The sequence below is a fragment of the Lactuca saligna genome, chromosome 2 (genome assembly GCF_052625555.1).
Source record: "Lactuca saligna cultivar CGN05327 chromosome 2, ASM5262555v1, whole genome shotgun sequence".
In the NCBI taxonomy this organism is placed as follows: Eukaryota; Viridiplantae; Streptophyta; class Magnoliopsida; order Asterales; family Asteraceae; genus Lactuca; species Lactuca saligna.
Genome location: NC_136418.1, coordinates 172,261,714 through 172,283,697, shown reverse-complemented (window position 1 = coordinate 172,283,697; position 21,984 = coordinate 172,261,714). Strand labels below are relative to the sequence as shown.

The following is a 21,984-nucleotide window of genomic DNA, read 5'->3' as shown; positions in this document are numbered from 1 at the left end:
CTGGAAAACGTCGTCCACTTCAACCACAAATTAACGGCGTTTGGTGATATATGAAAGAGTTGTTGAATTCAGTTATATTCAATAAAGGCATGTATAATAGATACAAAATTCAACTCTACGGTCGCTGTCACACTTCCCTCGCCGGCAGCACCACCATATCTTCGGTTGCGGTGAGTTTCATTTCTGTAATTTTATGTTTTTAATTCTTTGATGATGTTCCAGTGTGTGTCAGTGATGAATTAGGTTTTGGAGATAATCTATTCTATTCCTATTGGAATGTGAAGAATTTTAAGAAAATCAGTTTTGGTTAGAATTAAATGGGCATAAATTCCACGTTATGTTATGTTCCCCTCTTAAGTAAATTTGGTGAAGGTGACCATACCCAATTTAACCGACCAATCCGTTTTCAATTCGGGTTTTGGTGAATTGAAATTATAGTTACATAACCACTCCCTGTAGTTTAGGTAATATGCTGAGTTTTTTATTTATTTATAACTTTTAGCAAGTTTTGTTTGGGTAACACCCGATTTACCCAAATATATACCTAATTATAAAAAATAATTATTACTTCAAAAGCAGAGCATACAAATTCCAATAACTTCCATATAATAAAGATGATCACGTTAAATGGTTTACAGATGATATACTGCTAATTCTATATCTGACTGAATTGAACTCTTTAAAATTTACTTCCATGAACACATTATTAAGTTTGAAATTTTGGATTGTTGGTGCACATAGTTTATTTAGAATCCTGATGATGAGTAAATAAGTTCAACAAGGCTTTCAGATACATGACTTTGAGGTCCAGTCAGCAATCTTATTAATAATCCCACAAAGACAAGACCAGGTCAACAAACACAAACCTTCTGGTATTTATGGCCAAGTTTACAAAAAAAGGTTATTAAGATAGGAGAACCTTTAATTTATTAGTGGGTCTTTGTTCCTTCAATTGGAAAATAGACAAGACAATTCTAATCAAATAATTGAGCCCAAACTTTATTATTTCTTACCTGTAAATTAGTCTTCCATGAAATGGAGGCTGCAAAAAGATTGAAATGAAGGCTTCCCCACAACATCTATTTTTGTCCATACACTGCTTTGACCGAAAAAAAAAAGACAATTTTACTCAAATAGTTGATACTGTGCTTATTTTTTCTTAGCTGCAAATATTCCAGGAAACTGAAGGCTGCAAAACACATCAATGAGCACTTTCACAAATATTATATTCTTGTCCAGTGTTTTATTCTTACTTTTGAAAATTTCTGCTGCAGTAGACACCATAACAACATATCAAACAATCAAGAACAATGATACGATTGTTTCAGATGATGAAATATTTGAATTTGGTTTTTTTACCCCGGGTAACTCCAAGTATCGATACTTGGGGATATGGTATAAAAAGGTTCTTCCTCAAACAGTTGTATGGGTTGCTAACAGAGAAACTCCACTTACTGATACCTCCGGTGTGTTCAAAGTCAATAGCATGGGAACACTTCTGCTTCTCAATGGTAACAATACAATGATTTGGTCATCAAATTCCTCATTATCTTTCAGTAATAAAAATATTGTCGCAAAGCTTCTAGATTCAGGAAATCTTGTTGTGCATGATAACAGTAGTAGCACACATGAAGATCCCATTTGGCAAAGTTTTGATTACCCTACAGACACCTTGCTATCTGGAATGAAATTCGGGAAGGATTTTATTACAGGAGTAAATAGATGCTTGACATCTTGGAAGAGTCTAGATGATCCTTCTCCAGGCCTGTATGTAACCTGGCTGGATACAAATGGATATCCACAATCATTTCAGAGACGAGGTTCAGTTATAACATTAAGATTTGGACCATGGAATGGTGTTAGGACAAATGGTTTACCTAGTAAGCCAAATCCTATTTACAGATATGACTTTGTTTTGAATGAGAAAGAGGCGTATTTTATATATAATCTTATTAATACCTCGTTTCTTTCAAGGCTTGTTATTGGTCCTGAAGGCCATGAAATGAGGTTAAACTGGGATGATCCCTCCCAAGGGTGGGTCCCGTATTTGGCTGCAACGGTTGACATATGTGCACCATATGGACTCTGTGGTTCTTATGGAAGCTGTAACATAAACAGTTCACCTGTTTGTAGTTGTATGGAAGGGTTTGAACCAAAACACCCAAAAGAATGGAATGCAGGAGATTGGTCGGGTGGTTGTCAACGTAAAAAACCATTAAAATGTGGGAATGAAGATGGTTTTCGGGTGATTTCAGGTTTGAAATTTCCGGATACCAGGAAATCATGGTATAATCTGAGCATGAACCTTGGAGAATGTAAAAGGGAATGCAAGAGGAATTGCTCTTGTACAGCTTATGCAAATGTGGATATTAGAAGAGGTGGAAGTGGATGTTTGCTATGGTTTAATGATCTTATGGATATCAGAGAATCCGATGAAGATCAAGATCTTTACATAAGAATGGCTGCATCTGAGCTAACAGGTGGATAAAAAAATTATTTCTCATTCATAGAAATATAATAATCTCTCTTTGATGTGTTATATCTTTTGGATTTACGGTGTTTCAGGCATAAAATCTGACTTTAACAAGAAAAAAGTAATCGAAGTGGCCCTTGGAAGTTCAGTTGGTTTTATTCTTATATGCCTAGCTGTGGTAGTGTATATTAGGAAGAAATGGTCTCATGCACAAATTCAAGGTAATGTGATCAATTCCTTGAGGTAAAAATTAAGAACACATAATAAGAATGTATATTAACTTTGTAGGTACTCTGATGAAGACCCTTTGTGAAGACTATACAGATGGAGGCCAAAATAAAGATGTAGAGTTGCCATTTTTCAGCTTTTCTGAAGTATCTAAGTTGACAAATAACTTCTCAACTGACAATAAGCTAGGACAAGGTGGCTTTGGTCCGGTTTACAAGGTAACATATATATTAATATGCGCCTGATTTATTTTATATTGCTTGTATATATAAGAGAAATAAATATCAAAAATATGAATGAAAATGTTTGTTCTTGGTAAAATCCTTAGGGTGTAATGGAAGATGGGAGAGAAATAGCTGTGAAGCGACTATCAGAAACATCTACACAAGGAGTTGATGAGTTTAAAAATGAAGTTAGATGTATTCACAGACTTCAACATCGAAATCTTGTGAAGCTTCTTGGATTCTGTGCTCAAAAAAATGAAATCATGTTGATTTATGAATACATGCCAAACAGAAGCCTAGATCAAATTTTATTTGGTGAGAATCTCTTCAAATAGTAAAGTTTCAAGCCAAAGGTATATATTTAACATGTGTTAATTTTCATACAGATGAGACCAGAAGTTCAATGCTTGATTGGAATCACCGATGCCGCATCATCAATGGAATTGCACGAGGGCTTCTTTATCTGCATCAAGATTCCTGCCTTCGTATCATACATAGGGATCTTAAAGCTGGTAATATTTTGTTGGACAATGACATGAACCCAAAGATATCAGATTTTGGGCTGGCTAGAAGATTTAAAGGATACGAAACTGGATCTAACACAAAGAATGTGGTTGGAACTTAGTAAGAATCAGAAACCAAATTTTAACTATTTTTAACATCGATCCCCATATCAACTGATCTGTCAAATTCTATACAGTGGTTACATCCCTCCAGAGTATGCAGTTCACGGGATTTTCTCAACAAAATCAGATGTATTTAGCTTTGGTGTTTTGGTGCTGGAAATAGTAAGTGGGATGAAAAACCGAGAATTCTCTTCTCAAGAACACGGCGACAACCTTCTTGGACATGTAAGTTTGATAAATCTGATGTTTTGGTTTCCTGCTATTATTATTGACCATTATGTGTGATTATCGATTGTATATACTTGCGATTTATTACATATGATATCACTCAGGCATGGAGGCTGTATAAAGATGACAAGAGTCTTGATCTGGTTGGTCGATCTTTAAGGGAGTCATGCATCATCTTGGAGGTGCTGCGGTCAATACACATTGGTCTTTTGTGTGTGCAGAATCAGCCAGAAGATAGGCCGACAATGTCATCTGTGGTATTGATGCTTGGTAATGATGGTGTCTTGCCTCAGCCTAAACCACCTGCCTTTTTCACCGAGCCTGATCTCCACCCAGTTGCACCAACCACGCAACAGTTTTCTGTTGTTAATATCACTACATCATTGACAGGTCGATAGAACGAATTTTCATATATTTCGAAGCTCATAAACCATACAATATTTCGCGATATCTTCCCAATGCAGCTTAACTCCTGAACATATATAGTTTTGGGTTACTTCATCCGGCCAATAAAAAATTGAAGTAAATATGTTTTCAGTCTTGTATTTCTGCACCTATATATATATATATATATATATATATATATATATATATATATATATATATATATATATATATATATATATATATATATAAAGGTTCAAATGAGAACCAAAAAAGGTTAAGAACCGTAAGAACCTCTAATTTTAGATGTTTATAAAGGGTTTAGGGTTTAGGGTTTAGGGTGTTTATAAAGGGTTTAGGGTTGAACTTCCTCCAGCCATGCTACAGAAGATATTTGAACTTGGTTTACATCCATTGACATAAGGTGAATTAAACCTTTTTCCTACTTAAAAAATATATAATATTGGTACCAAATGTTCTAAATTTTCTCTTTCTTGTTTATAGGAGGAAAGCAAAAGTTTTAATTGAATGATTTGTTGGTTTTAGGTTCAAATGTGAAGAGGTAAATATAGACGCATGGAAAAACCATGAAAAAAACAAAGATAAATTCTTCAAGAATAATGAAAGACTCATCAATAATAATGACAAATTCATAAAGAATGCACTGTTATAATTTGTTTATATATTCTTTAAGAATGATAACCAATTCTTAAAGAATGTACAAATGATGAAATATATCTTATAAAAGTTTTGTATATTCTTATTGATGACAAATTCTTACTTAGAATATAGTATACAAGGTTGTTTATATTCTTCTAAATGTTGTATACATTCAAGTTTTATGTAAAAAAATGGTTGTAATTCATGATTCGGTCTTCAAGAATGGAAATGATAAGAATCGAAATTGAATTGTATCCTTAAAAACAATCTCCAATAAAAACTTATTCTTCAAGAATGACAATGATAAGAATGAAAATTGAATTACATTCAAAGCAATCTCCAATAATAAACTTATTCTTTAAGAATGAAAATTGAATTTTTGGACGCGTCAAAAAAAATGCTAATTTGGCATATTATCAGAAAACGTATACTTCAAGAATGAAAAAAAAATAAAAATATGCGTTCAAATGTGTTAAAAACGTATTTTCAAAAAAATATGATTTAATATTTGATTTGATTTTTATTAATTGCGTTTACCAAGTTTCCTAAAATTAGATAATTTTTATTTCTAATTAATAATTGTAATTATAGAGTACATGGTAGCCCATGTTAATCACATATACCTTAAGATCACATCATTTTATACTTTTTAATCCAATGGAGATAATTTTGTCACACATTTACACAATATTTATGATTCACATTTGATCCTAACCTTATATATATATATATATATATATATATATATATATATATATATATATATATATATATATATATACACACACACACAGGGTGTAAAACCCGTGTATTAAACGGGTTGAATAAAAAAAATTAAATATTAAAATGTAAACAATAAATATTTTTTAAAATAAAATTTTAAAATAATAAATAAAGAAATGAATTAATTGTAAATTAATATGATATTTAAGACATTTAATACTTTACATATATAAATATTATGTGGCTTTTTAATTTTTAAAATTTGAAAACCTAAGAATTGACATGTGGATATTATTTATTTAAAAAATATCATAAAATGACGTGTGTCAAAAGTTATGAAAGATTAACATGTGACAAAATGGATCTTCATTCATTATAGTTGATACACATATATAGATCATATACATATATGCAACTAATAAAACAACAACAAACAAACACATAGTTATGTTTAAGTCATCCATTCAGAAAAACCAATTTTTTTTTCATATGCAAATACGTGCGTATACGTAGTAGGACATATAAGATGACGCAGTTTATTTTAACAACCGGGACATATAACGATATCAGAGTCCATAGAACCAGGCCACACAAGGAGATTTGGACACGGTTCTACCACTTAAAACCGGGTCTTATAACGATCACATATACATTAGGTCCATTCTAATAACCGGGTTATTTAAAGAAAGCTGATTTTTTTATAATAGTTTTTTATGAAAATAACTAACAAACCGTACATCCAAAATTACATTAGGTTACAATTAACCACCAACACAACTGAAACTTACATCCAAAACACAAATGCTCTGATAAAGAAGTTATGTTAATATAGACATTCTAAATAAATAACCATTAGTTAATAATATAAACTGATATAAACGAGTTTGTGTCCTTAAAAACTCCTTGATTTGCAGGACATATAGCTTATCGCCTTTTAGGTCCCGGTTTTTACATAATATATCATGGTTTTCCTAAAAAAACGGGTCCTATTTTGCGAGTCCTATAACGCCTTTTGTAGTAGTGTTATATAGTTTTAAGATAAAATATTTATTTATTTATTTATTTTTGTAGTTTCAACCCTCGTTATTCATAAGTGATCAAATTTTTATTACAGTAATTCGTTATTTACTTATGAATAAAACATATGCTTAATCTTTTTTTACATTTTAACTATCATTTATATATGAATATAACACATAATAAAGTTTTCTTATCTAAAATATTTTTTTACATCATCTTACGTCACATGTTATACTCATATATGAATAAAACGTGTATTAGCTCTCGACATATATTATATTCATATATGGATAAAACATTTATCATATTTTTATTACAGTTCCTTTGTTACTCACATATGGATAAATGTTATGTTGATAAGAGACGAAGTTTTTTAAAAATTCGAACTCATTGTTCATATATGAATAACAAATGAACTGTAACAAAATTTTGTTATATGTGTTATTAATATATAAATATAACTTGCGAGAAGAGCTAATACAAAATTTATTCGTATGTGAATATAACATATGACGAGAACAGATGTAAACTATAAAAAGTTTATTACATATTATTTTCATATATGAATGATACTTCAACTGTGAAAAATTAAGCATATTTTTTATTCCTAAGTAATTAACGAATATACTGTAATTTAAGGAAACTTGTTTGATTAGAAAACACACGTGTATTCATTTACTTTTCCTGCCGGTACGATGGAGAGTTTTGCGACAAAAATAAATGATTGACTGAGAATGATTCTCATATTCTCAATATTTTTTATTTTCTCAATTGAACTTACCTCTCTCTCTCTCTCTCTCTCTATATATATATATATATATATATATATATATATATATATATATATATATGACTTTAAGTGTAAAGTGATTTAGTTAATGGGTCATTTGGGGTTGTCTAATTAAATTTAGAGGAATTTACAATTAATGACTTAGACAAAAATAATTGTAAATTAGGCAAACAAGTATGTGGTTTTGTAAAATGGGTTACGTTTTCACAACCCATTAGCCCAATAAATTTAAAGTCTAAAAAACATTATAGTTCATTTTCACATTCACAAGTTAGGAAACTCTCTCTTAAGATGAAGTTCCAATTAACAATGTTGTAAGTACTTGTATCTATAGTTTCTTTGTTTGTTTTTTTTTATCATATAGGGTGAATATAGTAATATTATTTATATTTTGTTGTTGGAGATTGAAAAAAAAAACATGACAAAACAAAACCACAGATAAGCCCATGGCCATCGACGGTTTTGCAATCCTTTATTGTACAACATTGCATCAATTACTTATACATCTGGGGTTTTGTTCTCAAAGCCAGCAGAGGAACTATAAATAAGCTCATGAAACCACATGTCACACCCCCAAACCAGAACGGCGGAAACGTTCGGGGGCGGAGGACGTCATATTCAGTATCATAACAGTTCATAGAAAGGAAAGTACACACCACTATATATATTAAAGTTTCCAAGATGTTTACATAATTGTATTCATTACATGTTCAAAAGATAAATACATAAACATCATTCAAAAGAAGTAATTAACGCCAGCGCATTAATCCCAAAAGTTGATTCCCAAACCTGCTTAGCGGTTCCCTGAGAATACAAGTTATTTCAAAGAAAAAGTGTCAACAATTAAGTTGGTGAGTTCATAAGTAGTTTAGAAAAATTGGATGCCATTCCAAAATGGGTGTATATTTTTCAGAAAACGCAGCATTTCAAATGTAAAGAGTTGTGATTTGTTTTGTTGAAAGTGAATGTATTAAATCCAGAAAATCTCATATTTTCCCTAATGATTGAGATACGAGTTGTTGTGTTTCCCAAGAAAAACCCTTATTTTCTTATAAAAGTATGAAATGCATATGAATGTTCGTGTTATAAGTTGTAAATAATTGCACCAGGAAAATCCCTTATTTTCCTAACATAAATGGCAGTCTCTAAGACCAAAACTTTGCAAGAAACCGACGTTCAAAAGTTGTGTCCTAGTTTTATATAATAAAGCTATACGAAGATCGCATTTGTTAGATGAAGAATAGCTTTAATAGCTACTCGTTCATAAAAGTATAATACCATAATAATTGTGTATCCGATGAGTTTTATAACCATACTAAACATAATATGCCTGTAACGACGTTCTTCAGGCGTCGCAGCGTTATGACAACTGTCACCCCAAAAGACGGACTGTAGCTAACAGTCAGGGCGCGGGATCATGACTTCCCGTATAGATCTATACACATTTGACACGTTCTCCGAACGGGAGACTCTGGTTATAGACAGGACTTGCAGCATTACTTTCTAATAAAGAAAAGTAACGTTTGAAGATATACACGTCTCATGGATTCTCAACTAAGTCGGTATTAAAGTGATAGTTTTGTATGCAAAGTTTATCCTTTTTCACAATGTTTGACAAAGCAAAATCATAAGTTTTTAGAATGTATAAAAAGACTTAACAATGAAAGGTACTTTGAAATCATTATATACTTTGTATAATGTCTAATGCACACAAAGTATGACAAGAGTTTTCCATAAAAGAAATAAGTTCCAAGTAATTTATTCGATAAAACAAGTGAAGTAAAAACTTTATAAAATACACGATAATAACCGTATGTTTACTTGTATCCCCCCCCCCCTAAAAGAGTATAAAAGCATTTAAATGTATTTAAAGTGTGTTTGAAAGGGGTATGAACTCACTTGAAAGTTTGAAGATAGCAAGATGGAAAACCGGGTAGAGTTTCGTCTCGGGAAATGGATTTTCCTCGGAAATCTCGGGATTCCTCAGGAGTAAAATCGACCTTTGGGACTTGCACAAAATGACCAGGGCTTCGGGGTAGTGCGAGCACGGAAAACGAGGTAAAACGCAAGCAAAAGGAGAGAGAATGGGCAATTTTCCCGGGAACCCTCGCATGTTATTTATAGGGGGCCTGAGAGGCCTCGTACGCGGGGCGTACGCTCGTACGCAGCGCGTACGCGTACGTCATGCGTGACCGAAGCCTCGACTGCCTCGGCCTCGGATGGGACGGCTCAGGCTGTCGGGTCGGATGGGACGGCGGGTCGGACGGGCGGGTCGGGTGCCTCGCATAGGGCGATGTGGACGGTTTGAGGCCAAGTTCCTTGGGTACGCGGGGCGTACAGGGGTACGCAGCGCGTACCTCGGATGAGGACGCTGACTCCCCTTCGGATAATACCGAAGTTTTAATAAAAATTATATATAAATTATTTATCAAACTTTGAAAATTCATATCTCCTTCATACGAACTCCGTTTTTGACGTTCTTTATATCCTCGCGAAGGTGAGACTACGATCTACAACTTTCATTTAGATTCCGTTGGCAAATTCCGGAATTATTTTTATTATTTATTTATTAAAATGACGTGATTAAGGAATTTCTTTAAAAATTCATAACTTATTCATACGATGTCCGATTGCAGCGTTCTTTTTATGCATGTTTGTAGTTTAACGATATCTACGACTTTCATTTAGACACCTAAGGTCGGAAAGTGTTTTATTGAAACTTTGCGTTTTTACGCAACTTCGTATTGCTAGTTTTTGTCGGAAAACTTAGAATGATCATAACTTCTTCGTTATAACTCGGACTTTTGTGTTATTTATATGTTTGGAAACCTTAAGAAGATAACTACCACATAGTGTACTCCAAATAGAGTTTTTGAATACTTCATTTTTCGATGATATTCTAATTCTTTTCTCAAAGAGGTTACAGGACTCGATTTTTATTGACTTGAAATAACGGGTTGTTACACCACAGATGAGGGAACATAATAAAAAAATCATAGTCAAAATGTACATGTTTTTATTGGGAACAAAAAAAATATATAAAATCGATGGTCATGATAGAGCAATCACAAGTATGGGTGATAAATCAGGTTATCGTGTCGTGTTTTTTTCTAGCATAATGCGACACGAGAATATTTTATGTAACACAATGGTATGTTTTTTAACTAACACAAACATGAACCAATTAAAAAACGAAAAACACGACAAAGATAACATAATATAACAATTAGTTTATTTAATTAATATTTAATCATGCATAACACAAAAAACATGAAAAACAAGAAAAACAAATGCTAAATAGTGTCAATTTCGTATTGAATTTTGAACACGAACATGGCACGACACGACATCGTGTTTTTTACACTTGACATGAACATGAATTCGAATTTTAGTTTCGTCCCAATTTCGTTTCGTGTCATGTATTTTTTTCGTGTCGTGTCATCAATTGTCACCCATAATCGCATGTGGCTCTTAACCACTTGTGATATAAAGAAAACTGTAACATCCCAGATTTCAGGCATTTTTCAAATCCTTCCTTTGGTCTTAAGTTATGGAATTTTGGTCCCTTGATTGTGAGAAAGTAGCCCTAAGGAGCCCTAGTGGCAAAATGGTGATTTTTAAAGGAAGGGGTGTACGCTAAGCGTATATGTGAGTACGTTAAGCGTATTAGGGCGCACCCTAGTACGCTGGGCGTACATGTGCCCCTGGTGAAAACCCTAATTTTTAGGGTTTGTGGAGTATTTAAGCATCTTTATGGACCATTTACTCCCATCTTTCCAACCTCCAAGTCCTTGAGTCGTTTTTGGAAAACCCTAACCCCCATAAATGTGTGTTTCTTGTGAGTTTGAAGAAGAAGGAGTTGCATCAAGGTAATTGGGGATTGAAGCACACTAGTGGATCTTGGATCATCACTTCATTTAGAAGCTCCAAAAGGTAAAAAGTTGCAACCTTTATGCTTGTTTTGTTTGGATCTCATCTTGGTAGCTTTTTTGTGTTCTTTTTGTCCCAAATGTCCCATTGTTATGCATGCTTTGTTTTGGACGTGTTGGGTTGTCCTTTTAGACCCTAAGATGGGTTCTAGGGCATAAAAATGAGGCCCCTTTAGCTAGTTTGGCTTCATGTTCCTTGTAGGAGGTCTTAATGGGATTAAGACCATGTATTAAGGACTTTGTGGACGTCTAAAGTCTTAAAGTTTGAGACTTTATGATTCTAGGGTACATTTGAGTCATGGATCTGGATTTTGGGCTTAAGTGCTTAAGCTATTAAGCAGTTATCAATGTTTTGGGCTCTGCGAGGGTACGCCCCGCGTAGGAGGAAGTACACCTCATATACTTGGTCAACGTCCCCGTATGCAGTCTATGCGAGGCTCGCATACGCCCTGCGTTCCTTTGGGGTACACCTAACGTACTCCATCTGTTAAGCTTTCGGACTTTGGGCTTTGAGTTTTGGGTAACCTTTTAGGCTTGAATTCTTTGTCCTTTTTGGTCTACCTGAGTATGAGTGTTTTGGGCTAAGTGAAGAGTTGGACCTTAGGATAAGGCCCAATAAGGGGTGTGGGCCCAATTTGGAAAATTAGACCAATAATGGGCCTTGTGTAATTTTGGGCTTTTGGATCAAGGATTGGGCCTAGCTCTTGGCCTAATTTTGGACATGGTAAAGTGGAGATTTACCCTAAGTATGTATCCTTAGTCAAGGATGGTAATCCAATTGTTAATTGGATGTTTGTTTTGTCGTGATAGTTCGAGATTTTGTGAGCTAGCAAGTGAACGTTTTCTATGTAGTTCAACATTATGAGGTGAGTTTTACTCATTGTACTTCCGGGTTGAAGGCACCAAGGCCGGCCATTTGGATTTGATATCCAGTTATGTATGTTATAGTGTTGTAGTGATATGTTAGATCGGTATCCTGGTATTTAGGATGTCGCTATGCTTAGTGATCTGTAAGATCTGTCTGTTGTTTGCTGGCTGGTTAATACTATGTTTATCTGTATTATGTGCACATGATTGGTTGGTGGCTAAGGCTTCACTGCTTTATGCGTAAGCTAACAGGGGGGCATTCCAACCCGATGGTTGAGAGCCTAGGGCATTCCATCCCGAGGATGATTGTGCGCATAGTATCCTGACATTCTAACCCGATTGTTGAGGGGCCTGGGTATTCCAACCCGATGGTTGATTGGACCCATAGTGTGTTGGCATTCCAACTTGATGGTTAAGGGGCTTGGGGTATTCCAACCCAGTGGTTGATTGGGCCCATAGTATGCTATTTTGTATTTATGCTATTTGTTATGTATTGGTATTTTAGGGGGGACTCATTAAGATTTTGGCTTACAGTTTTGGATTATGTTTCAGGTAATTCAAAGGATCGCGGGAAGGAGAAGACGTGATCGTGCACCTCCTCATGTTTTACTTTATGATTTTGGGATTTCTCTGATATTGAACTTATTTTGAAAACAAGATGTAAACAATGATGGTTTTGGGTTGTTTAAAAAGTTTAAAATTTTCATGAATTTTATAAATGTTACAAAAATTATAAAAATATGACTTTTTATGCCTACACACTATTAGGCTAACCATGGGCCGAAAATGGGCCAAATCGCATATCACAAGGCATAACCACATACCATTTAACAAAATTGTGGGCGTGTTTTCCTAAAATGGAGTTTTGCTGGCTATTTTTTGATAATCCCAAATTTTTGGCTAAATCATTAAAAAATTAGGCTATTTTTTGTAAATTCCTATTAAATTAAAAATTAAAATAAGTATATTTCCAATTAAAGTGAAAAACATAAAAAAATACATAAATGAGGTAATGTTCAATGAAAATGCAATGTAACTCGTGACAGCACCTTCCACTTCAATGAAAATTTGTCAAACAAGCTTTACAATAATTAACAAAGGAGGTAATGTTCTCACATTGCTATTTGTAGTATTGTAATGCAATGTTGGTATATGTGCAATAGCAAGACATAATTTATAGTAAGATTAGGTTTAATTATAAATAAGAGTATATTTCTGGTTTTTAAAAACAAAAAAGAAAAAGAAAAAAAAAAAAAACTACATGCTATTACAACCCTACATGTATGGAAGTTAATACGTAAAAAATTTTGGAAAAAAGATTGTAAAAAAATCTTTATTTTGATGACATTTTGTATTGAAAAAAATTACGAACACTTTTTGTTGAACTTGATCATTTATAACGATTGCAACGGTACAATTAGTTTTGAGATCAAACAATATCTAGGGTAAGGAGAATAGCATACAATTTATTTAATTCATGACTTCGAATATTCATAGTTACTCATATTTTAGCAGTATGGAATACAAAAACATACAATACTATAAAAACAAATTTTCTGATCGAAAAATACCATGTTTAATATATTTTAGATTGAAACCATTTTATATTATTATATAGATAAAAATGAGATAGTCTCAATAATATATTCGAATTTATACCGGCTATCACGTTACAAAACTTAGTTTAGAAAATCTAAGTGAGAGGTTTAATTAGTTATAAAAAAAAAATAAAGCTAAGCAGCTGGGGAGTTGGTACATGGGAAGCTTATGAAAGGGTTTGAGGAAATGCCATGCATGTAATAATTGTGTGGAGAAAGACCGTTAGTAGGAATGAACATGGTCCTGGATCGAACTAGTCAATACGGTTTATCCTAGACAAACCTTAGCATCGAAACGGAACCCATATAGACCATTTTACAGATTAGGAGTGGTAAGAATAATTCGGTGCCAGAACCATGTTAAAACCAAATTCGATTGCTATCAAGTCAACAGTCGAAAAATTTTAACATGTAAAAAACTTTCAAAATGCAACCCTGAAGCTGAAAACCTCACTAGAAGATGTAACACCTAGTTTTCGGCATGTTGTTTATCAAGTTGATTTTTCCTTTAAGTTATGTTTTGGAAGGATTTTGGGAGGATTGCAGTGCAAAGGCTTGGTGACTACGGTGCATACCACATTATAAAGTCACGATGTGACATGTATTGGCCACAATCAACCCAAACCCTAATTCTCGGGCTTTGAGCCCTATTTAAGGGCACTACCTCCTAGGGTTTTGTCATTCATCAACCTCCACCCCGCTTGCAATCTAGAGAAAGAAACAATAGCCCCATTTTCCTTCCACTTTGTGAGTTAGTTCATTTTTGGTGATTCTTGGTAAGGAAGCAAATAGTTAGTGGTGTCAGTTAAGAAGCTAGATTCAGAAGCATTTTAACCTTCTAAGCTTATTTTGGACATTTGTAAGTATTCAAGTTCCAAGATCTATTCATTTTGATTAATATATATAAGGTTTCAATGTTTTTTTGGGTCCATTCATGATGCTAAAGAGGAGTTGTAAAAATTTCAGCTCCAAAGGTTGTATTTTGGGGTCTTTTAGACCCATTGTGGTGCTTAAAAATGATCTTGAAAGTTTGAGTTTTAGTCTAAATGGGTTAAGTGCTTAATGAAAAGATTGGAATCTGACTCGAAATTATGACACAACCAAGATAAGTCGCGACGTGTATGTTGAATGGACTCCATGACTGTTTTGTCACTTAGTAACTGCGACACGACTTGGAGTTGGGTCGCGATGCATTGATTGATGACTGTTGACCGTTGACATTTTGACTAGTTTGACTTTTGGTCAAATCATGATAGTTTTTTGTTATAGTCGGAGGTTCGAACTTAGACCTATGTTTGGTTTTATGTAGTTTGTGTTAGCTGATTCGAGGAGTTGTACTTGTGAGATTGCAGTTGTTAGCATTAAGTGAATTTTCTTACTATATGTTACATCCCAAAAACCATACTAATTTTTTATTTTCAAATTTTAAAGGAAATAAAATCCATTTTCATAAAAGCCAATGTCTTCAAAATATCTATTTCTCAACATAGATTCAAAATTAGATTTATAAAGAAAAGCAACGCAAAATCTCGAATCATAAATCTATTAATGCATGTGTACATTCTCGCCTTCTCCTTCCCATGAATCGATAAGTACCTGAAAAAATATTTAATCTACAATTGTAATCACGAAGCTTAGTAAGTTCCTAAAATATCACATATAACACAATACAACTAAACATATATAACAACTATAGGTTATTAGTAACCCTGAGTTATCAGTAACTTTAACAGATATAGGTTATCTGCAATCCTATGGGTTATTAACAACCCTGAGTTATCAGGAACTCTAACAAATATGGTTTATCAACAAACTCAAATACAGTACATGATATAAGTAATACAGTAAGAATACTCATTTGAGCTAAACAGTAAAAGCTCACTGACAATCTCAGCAACAAGCAGCTAACACATGATACGTAATTCTAAACTGAGACTAGTCCTTAGCTAGATACTCAATCCTACCCAAGTTTGACCAAAGTCACATTGGTTAAAAAGTCAACCCTTGGTCAACTGGGCACATCACGCTCTATATGGGTGCCCCGCGCCCACAAGACAAAATAATCAGGTATCTTAGCTAAAACAGACCTGACTCGGAAAACCCAAAAAAATCACGCCGCGCCAGGGAAGGGCACGTCGTGTTCATGTCTTCTTCACAAAGTGAAAAGACTTAATCCATTAAGTCAAAACCCCAAACTTCCTGATCTGGTCCTCACCAATGTCTTAATGGATAAAGTTTCAAACTTTACCCATTAAGACACTCCAATCAAGTAAGATCCAAATTTTGAGTTTCAAAAAGTCTAAGAATGCATCTTTATTGACTTAATCTAATAATACCAAACATTCTACTTTCATATCTGAATTAAAATGATGTCTAAATGAATAAATTTTCTAACTTTATCCATTATAAAGCTACAAACTTCCAAAATATGAAACCCTAAATTGTGAAATGACCAAAAACTCTTATTTCTTTATGCATGGAGCAAAGAGAACTCTTGCATGCACTCTTTACTCCATCAAATGACCATATACCATCCCAAACATTAGTCAAAAGCTCAAGAGATTTTCCAACTCAACATAATAACCCGCAAAGTGACCAAAACTTATTAAAATGGACCAAAAACCCAACAAACTCTTAGATCTATGGAGGAAACATAATTAAGCTTGAAACTTTAGAGTTTACTAAGGTATAAAGGTGTTAAGAAGGTTGAAATCTTCAAGATTCATGCTTCCTTACCCACGATTTCATGCATCATAACCCAAAAACACCATAGGGAAAAAAAGGAGCACCAAAATGAATTTACGAGAGAGGATGAGCTCCAAACCCTTTAATGGAGGCTAGGGTTTCATTAAAGATGTTCTAGAGGAGGTGGAGGCTGAAAATGATGAACTATAGGGTTATTGACTTTTAAATACTCCAATAAACCTAAAAAAACATGCAACCCATTGGGCCAGAGGCACCCCACGCTCATTAAAGGTCGCTCCACATTTCTTAGATAAATTTCAGTTTTCTAGTTTTCAGCTTCAACTTCAAACAATCATAACCTCTTTGTTCTGAACCTGATTTCAGTGATCTTTATTTTTACACGAAGGTATTGAAAAAAACCTATAGTTCTATCCAATTACTTTTAACTTAAAGCATATCGAATTGGATTTATTAATCCAATTAAAAAGTCCAACATAACACTTTTTCCTATTTTACCCCTTTATAGTTCCATCACACAATCTAGTGGATTAAATCACTTAAACCAAAATTATCAACATATAATAAGGTCCAAACTTTATCCTTTTGAATCCTAATACCTACTCTCTACTAAATTAAAGTCCTCCATTCCGAAAAAATAAAACTTCTCGAAACCGGATGTTACACTATACTATATGTGACATTAGATGTATTGGATTGATATGTTGTCTTTGTGACTTCTGTATGAAAGACTATGGTTGGACCATATCAATTTTATAAAAGACTATGGTTAGATCACAACAGCTGTATGAGAGACTATGGTTGGTCCATAACAGCTGCATAAAAGACTATAGTTGCACCATAGCACTTAAGAATTTGGTTGGACCATAGCAGGCAAGACTACATTTGAATTGTAGAAACAAAAGTGGGTGTAAGACTATAGTTATATCCTAGCAATCATAAGGGTATCTGGTATCTTAGGAAACTCACTAAGTTTTATGATTACTCTTTGAATTTTAATGTTTTCAAGTTGTTCTAATAGAAAGGGGAATGTAGCACACCATTTTTACTCTACAATAGAACTTAATAAAAATCGGTCATTTATAAATTTGAAAAAGAACATTAACCATAGTATTCTAAAAAAAGTTCTATTATTCGTAAAAGTGAACCTATACATATAAAGAACACCCAAATCTGACTTCGTGAGAGAAAGTTATGATTTTTCAAAGTTTCTGCATAGCAGTGTACGATACAGAAACTTAAAATTTAATCAGTCGGTTGTTAGGAAAAACAATCTAAACGAGAGTTGAATATCTCATCAATACCTATTCGTCGATATGAAAACAACCGAGAATGGATATCGTATGAGGGAGTTATGATTTTTACACGGACTTTAACAGTTTAAGCCCGTAAAAATATAACTTTAAAAGTAAAGTAAAAATTACCCAACGTAGTCTAAACGAAAGTTGTAGATCTTGTCGATAGCTACACATGGATATAAAATATGTCTAAAACGGAGCTCGTATGAGGAAGATACATATTTTTAAAGATCTATAAAATTTCACGCCCAGGTGTGAGCGCCGATTAGGTGTGCGACGTGCCTATGTCATACCACAAGATCACGCAACATGTCACCACCCAGATAACGCCATGTTAGCACCCCTGACCAGGTGTGCGACACGTATCCGACCATGTGCATGGTGCACCTTCTGAAATTCGCTATAAATACCCCCTTTTGCCTCGTTCTTTCACTCACACCGATCCTTCTCTATGTTTCTCTCTAGATCCGATTTTTAAGGAGTTTTTCCAAGCTACGGAGAATATCATATTTAGCTAGGAATCTCTATAAGTGAAGCTACACTTATAAGTGAAGCTATTCTTACTAGGCTTTTAGGATAACTTATAATCATTATTAGGTACCTATATATGCTAGATTTTCCACTAATTCTAATCATAATACTGATTAATCTACTTAGGGGAAAGGTGTCTAGAATGGTCACCTTGACTTGGTTGTTAGATTTCAAAAATGTTATATGCCAGAATGATCTTGCCTCCCAACTATCATGTGACATCCCCAAATTCACTATCATTTCAAAAAATTTATTTATGCTTATTTAAAATCAGAGTATCCATTTTGAAAAGCAGTATCGTAGAATTTGTTCCTAGAACAAAAACATGATAATAATATTATCAAAGCATTTCCGAAGAAATATATTTTATTTATATTAAAACATTGGGATGCCATTGGCAATATAGAAACATAAGCATAAACAGACCTTATGTTTATTTACACTAATGATTTACATCTCCGTTAATCTCTCAGTGTAATGTAGCTTCGTATCGACACCTGTGATATAAATAAACTAAGTGGGTTAGGTTGGGAAACCTGGTGAGTATATAGGGATTTCAATCCCACAATGTTATATCATATATATTTTAGAACTCACAATATATACAATTTCATCTCATATAAGCAATTTTACCCCACCTCGTCGATCCTCACAACGATACGAATCCATACTCTCGGATCTAAAATTAATGGCTTTACCTAAACCATAATCCTATATTAGGTATGTCAAATCCATGCTCTTGGATCAACGGAAAATGATTATGCCCAATCCATACTCTCGGACTAGGGATAGATAACTATATCTAATCCATGCTCGGGAATTAATGACATATGACTATGCACAATCCATACTCTCGGACTATGGACGAATGACTATGTCTAATCCATGCTCTCAGATTAATGACAAATTTTAAAGTTTGAACATCTGTGTATATCTCGCACGTACTTATAAAGAGATACTACCCGATATTCATCTCAATTAATTTAGGTTTATTCTGTATCCTAAATTATCATATATTATCAGATATGCTCTTAACACGTATTTCATGCAATAACAAATATTTCACACACAAACATATATTTAGTACTTTAATCAATACTTGTATTAAAATCATGTTCATAAAAAGGATTATGCATTCAATTGATTAGTATATCAAAAAAAGATTTGATGTTTAGACTTTTTCTAGGAAGCGATTCCAACGCTCTAGCGTTTCTACGTTTCACTCGAGAACTCAATTCACAGTGAATGAGATCTCAAAGCAAATATATTTGAGAGGGAAAGTTGTGACGAAATGAGGAGACTTGAGTCCCTATTTATAGTGTTAGGATTTCTTAACCCCTAAGTTTACTTAGCCATTAAGCTTAATTAATTCGTTCATTCTTATCTACATTATTCAATTCGATTTTATCCATAATCTTATCCACATTATTTAATTCAATTTTATCCACATTATTTAATTTGATCTTATCTATATTATTTAATTCGATGTTATCCACATTATTTAATTCAATCTAATCTACAAACTTATCCATATTATTTAATTCGATCTTATCTACATTATTTAATTCAATCTTATCCATGCGTAATTATCGACGAGATCTACAACTTTCGTTTAAACTCCGTCCGCCAAATTTGACTTTATTTTTTTGTCCATATTTTTATAAAATTAAATGATTTTGATAAAATCATAAGTCTCGCGTACGGACTCCATTTTTGGTATTTTTTTTTCTCAAAATTCTTATTTTAAATAGTACTACGATTTTCTTTTTGGTGGATTTAGTTAAAAGTCAATCATTCTTTTCGTAGCTTTTTATGTCATACATTCGTTGTGCGCGGTTGACTTTTATATCTTATAAAAATCATATCTAACTCATATGGAGTCGGATTTCTACGAAATTCATATTTTCGGGACCGGGAAGACGTGTACTTTCTAAATATATAATAATCATACATACTTATAAAGCTAGCATGTTTTTTTTTGAATCTCATGCATTTGAAACCTCCATTCTTTTTTCCTTTCACCACATTTATTTGAAACTATCATGACTTTTCAATTTCTTTATAATAATAATTATTATTATAATTTGGTAATTAGGTTAAATAAATATCAAAACTAAAGTGTAATTATATATAAACTAAATTTCAATATTAAAATAATATTTTTACTTCTACTTATAAAAGTATGTTTTTTATTAAAATAATATATTTATTTCTACTTATAAAGGATGTATTTTTCGTTTCACCACGTTCATTTGAAACTCACATGCATTTTTCCTTTCACCACATTCATTTGAAACTTCCTTGACTTTTCAGTTTTTTCTAATAATAAATATAAGTTGGTTAATAAGGTTAAATAAATATGAAACCTAAAGTGTAATCATATATAAATTAAATTTCAATATTAAAATAATATCTTTACTTCTACTTATAAAGTTATGTTTTTTAACTTTTAACATATTATAGTTAATTTATTAGTTTTAATATATTACTGGATGTAAACCATTATCATTTTAAAGATACAATTTTGGAACAATTTGTATAATATACTTACATTATTAATTTAAATATAATATTATAGGGTCAACTTAAATATAAATTTTAGTTTAGCTTAAACCCAAAAAATATTTTGTAAATAATTAAAAATGATAAATTGTAGTGTCTTTCTAATAATGATTATAAGTTGGTTATTAAGTTTAAATAAATATCAAACCTAAAGTGTAATCATAAATAAACTAATTTCAATTTTAAAATAATATCTTTACTTATACTTATAAACTTATGTCTTTAAGTTTTAACATATTATACTTAATTTAATAGATTTAAAATATTGTTATATGTAAACCATTATTAGTTTAAAGCTACAACTTTTGAACAGTTTTAACAAAATACTTAAATTGTTAATTTAAATATAAAATTACAATGTCAACTTAAATATAAATTTCAGTTCCGCTTAAAAAAACAAATAATATTTTGTAAATAGTTAAAAGTGATAAATTGTAGTGATAAATGCAAAAACTAAATTGTGATATCAATTTAACTAAAATATTTCCTAAAGATATTTTTATAATCGTGAAAAATTTTCAAATAAGTAGCTTAAAATAATTTACAATACAAATAGTTAAAAATAAATTTATATAAATAATTATATTGTTACCTTTAAAATAAAATAAAAAATGTTTGATATTTTAACAAGTTGTAATGATAGAAATTAAAACATTAAGCAAATAAATTTTAAAAATTAATTATTAATAATAACAACAATAAATAACATTAAACCATATATTATATTTAAATTTATTCATGAGTAACTCGCTGATAGAAGTTATTCAAACGATTGAGATTATGCAGTTATAATATATTTATATATATTATCATATAGTTCAAAATAATCTATACATTATATCAATTTAGTATACAAATTATTATATTAAATTTAACAATAACGTTATTGTTATATTTTAAAAAAAACATATATTTGTAAAGACTTCAACCATATAGGTGTTTCTCCACAACGCAGAGACATTCGTCTAGTATAATGATGTTTTGGCGCACTTATTTTTACGATTTACGGACGATTCGACTAATTTTTCCTATTTATTATATTATAATAATCATGAAACACATACTTTTCATATAATTCTTCTTTATTACGTCAAATATGTTACAATTGTTGAACCTAACTATTACTTTGGTTAAGATTAT

The 21,984-nt window shown here is 32.2% G+C and overlaps 1 protein-coding gene across 3 annotated transcripts; it reads left to right on the top strand.

Moving 5' to 3' along the window:
• LOC145032799 (G-type lectin S-receptor-like serine/threonine-protein kinase At4g27290) lies at window positions 1-4,316 on the top strand. 3 transcript variants are annotated; one of them, XM_078981730.1, is made up of 8 exons: window positions 1-170; window positions 1,278-2,480; window positions 2,566-2,694; window positions 2,762-2,919; window positions 3,030-3,240; window positions 3,312-3,549; window positions 3,626-3,776; window positions 3,884-4,316. In XM_078981730.1, the coding sequence occupies exons 2-8, from the start codon at window positions 1,487-1,489 to the stop codon at window positions 4,175-4,177; spliced, it is 2,175 nt and encodes a 724-aa protein (XP_078837856.1). In that variant the 5' UTR covers window positions 1-170; window positions 1,278-1,486; the 3' UTR covers window positions 4,178-4,316. The 3 variants fall into 3 exon arrangements, with proteins under 3 accessions (XP_078837856.1, XP_078837855.1, XP_078837853.1); XM_078981729.1 differs by having other exon boundaries at window positions 1,275-2,480; XM_078981727.1 differs by lacking the exon at window positions 1-170 and having other exon boundaries at window positions 1,031-2,480.
• The last annotated feature ends 17,668 nt before the right edge of the window (window positions 4,317-21,984 follow it).

What these genes read in the sequence shown, in the direction of transcription:
- LOC145032799 (XM_078981727.1), top strand. Translation starts at nt 1,205, where the DNA reads ATGAGCACTTTCACAAATATTATATTCTTGTCCAGTGTTTTATTCTTA. An exon ending in CCTAGATCAAATTTTATTTG is followed by an intron (nt 3,241 to 3,311) that starts GTGAGAATCTCT and finishes ATTTTCATACAG; the next exon opens with ATGAGACCAGAAGTTCAATG. An exon ending in GCGACAACCTTCTTGGACAT is followed by an intron (nt 3,777 to 3,883) that starts GTAAGTTTGATA and finishes GATATCACTCAG; the next exon opens with GCATGGAGGCTGTATAAAGA.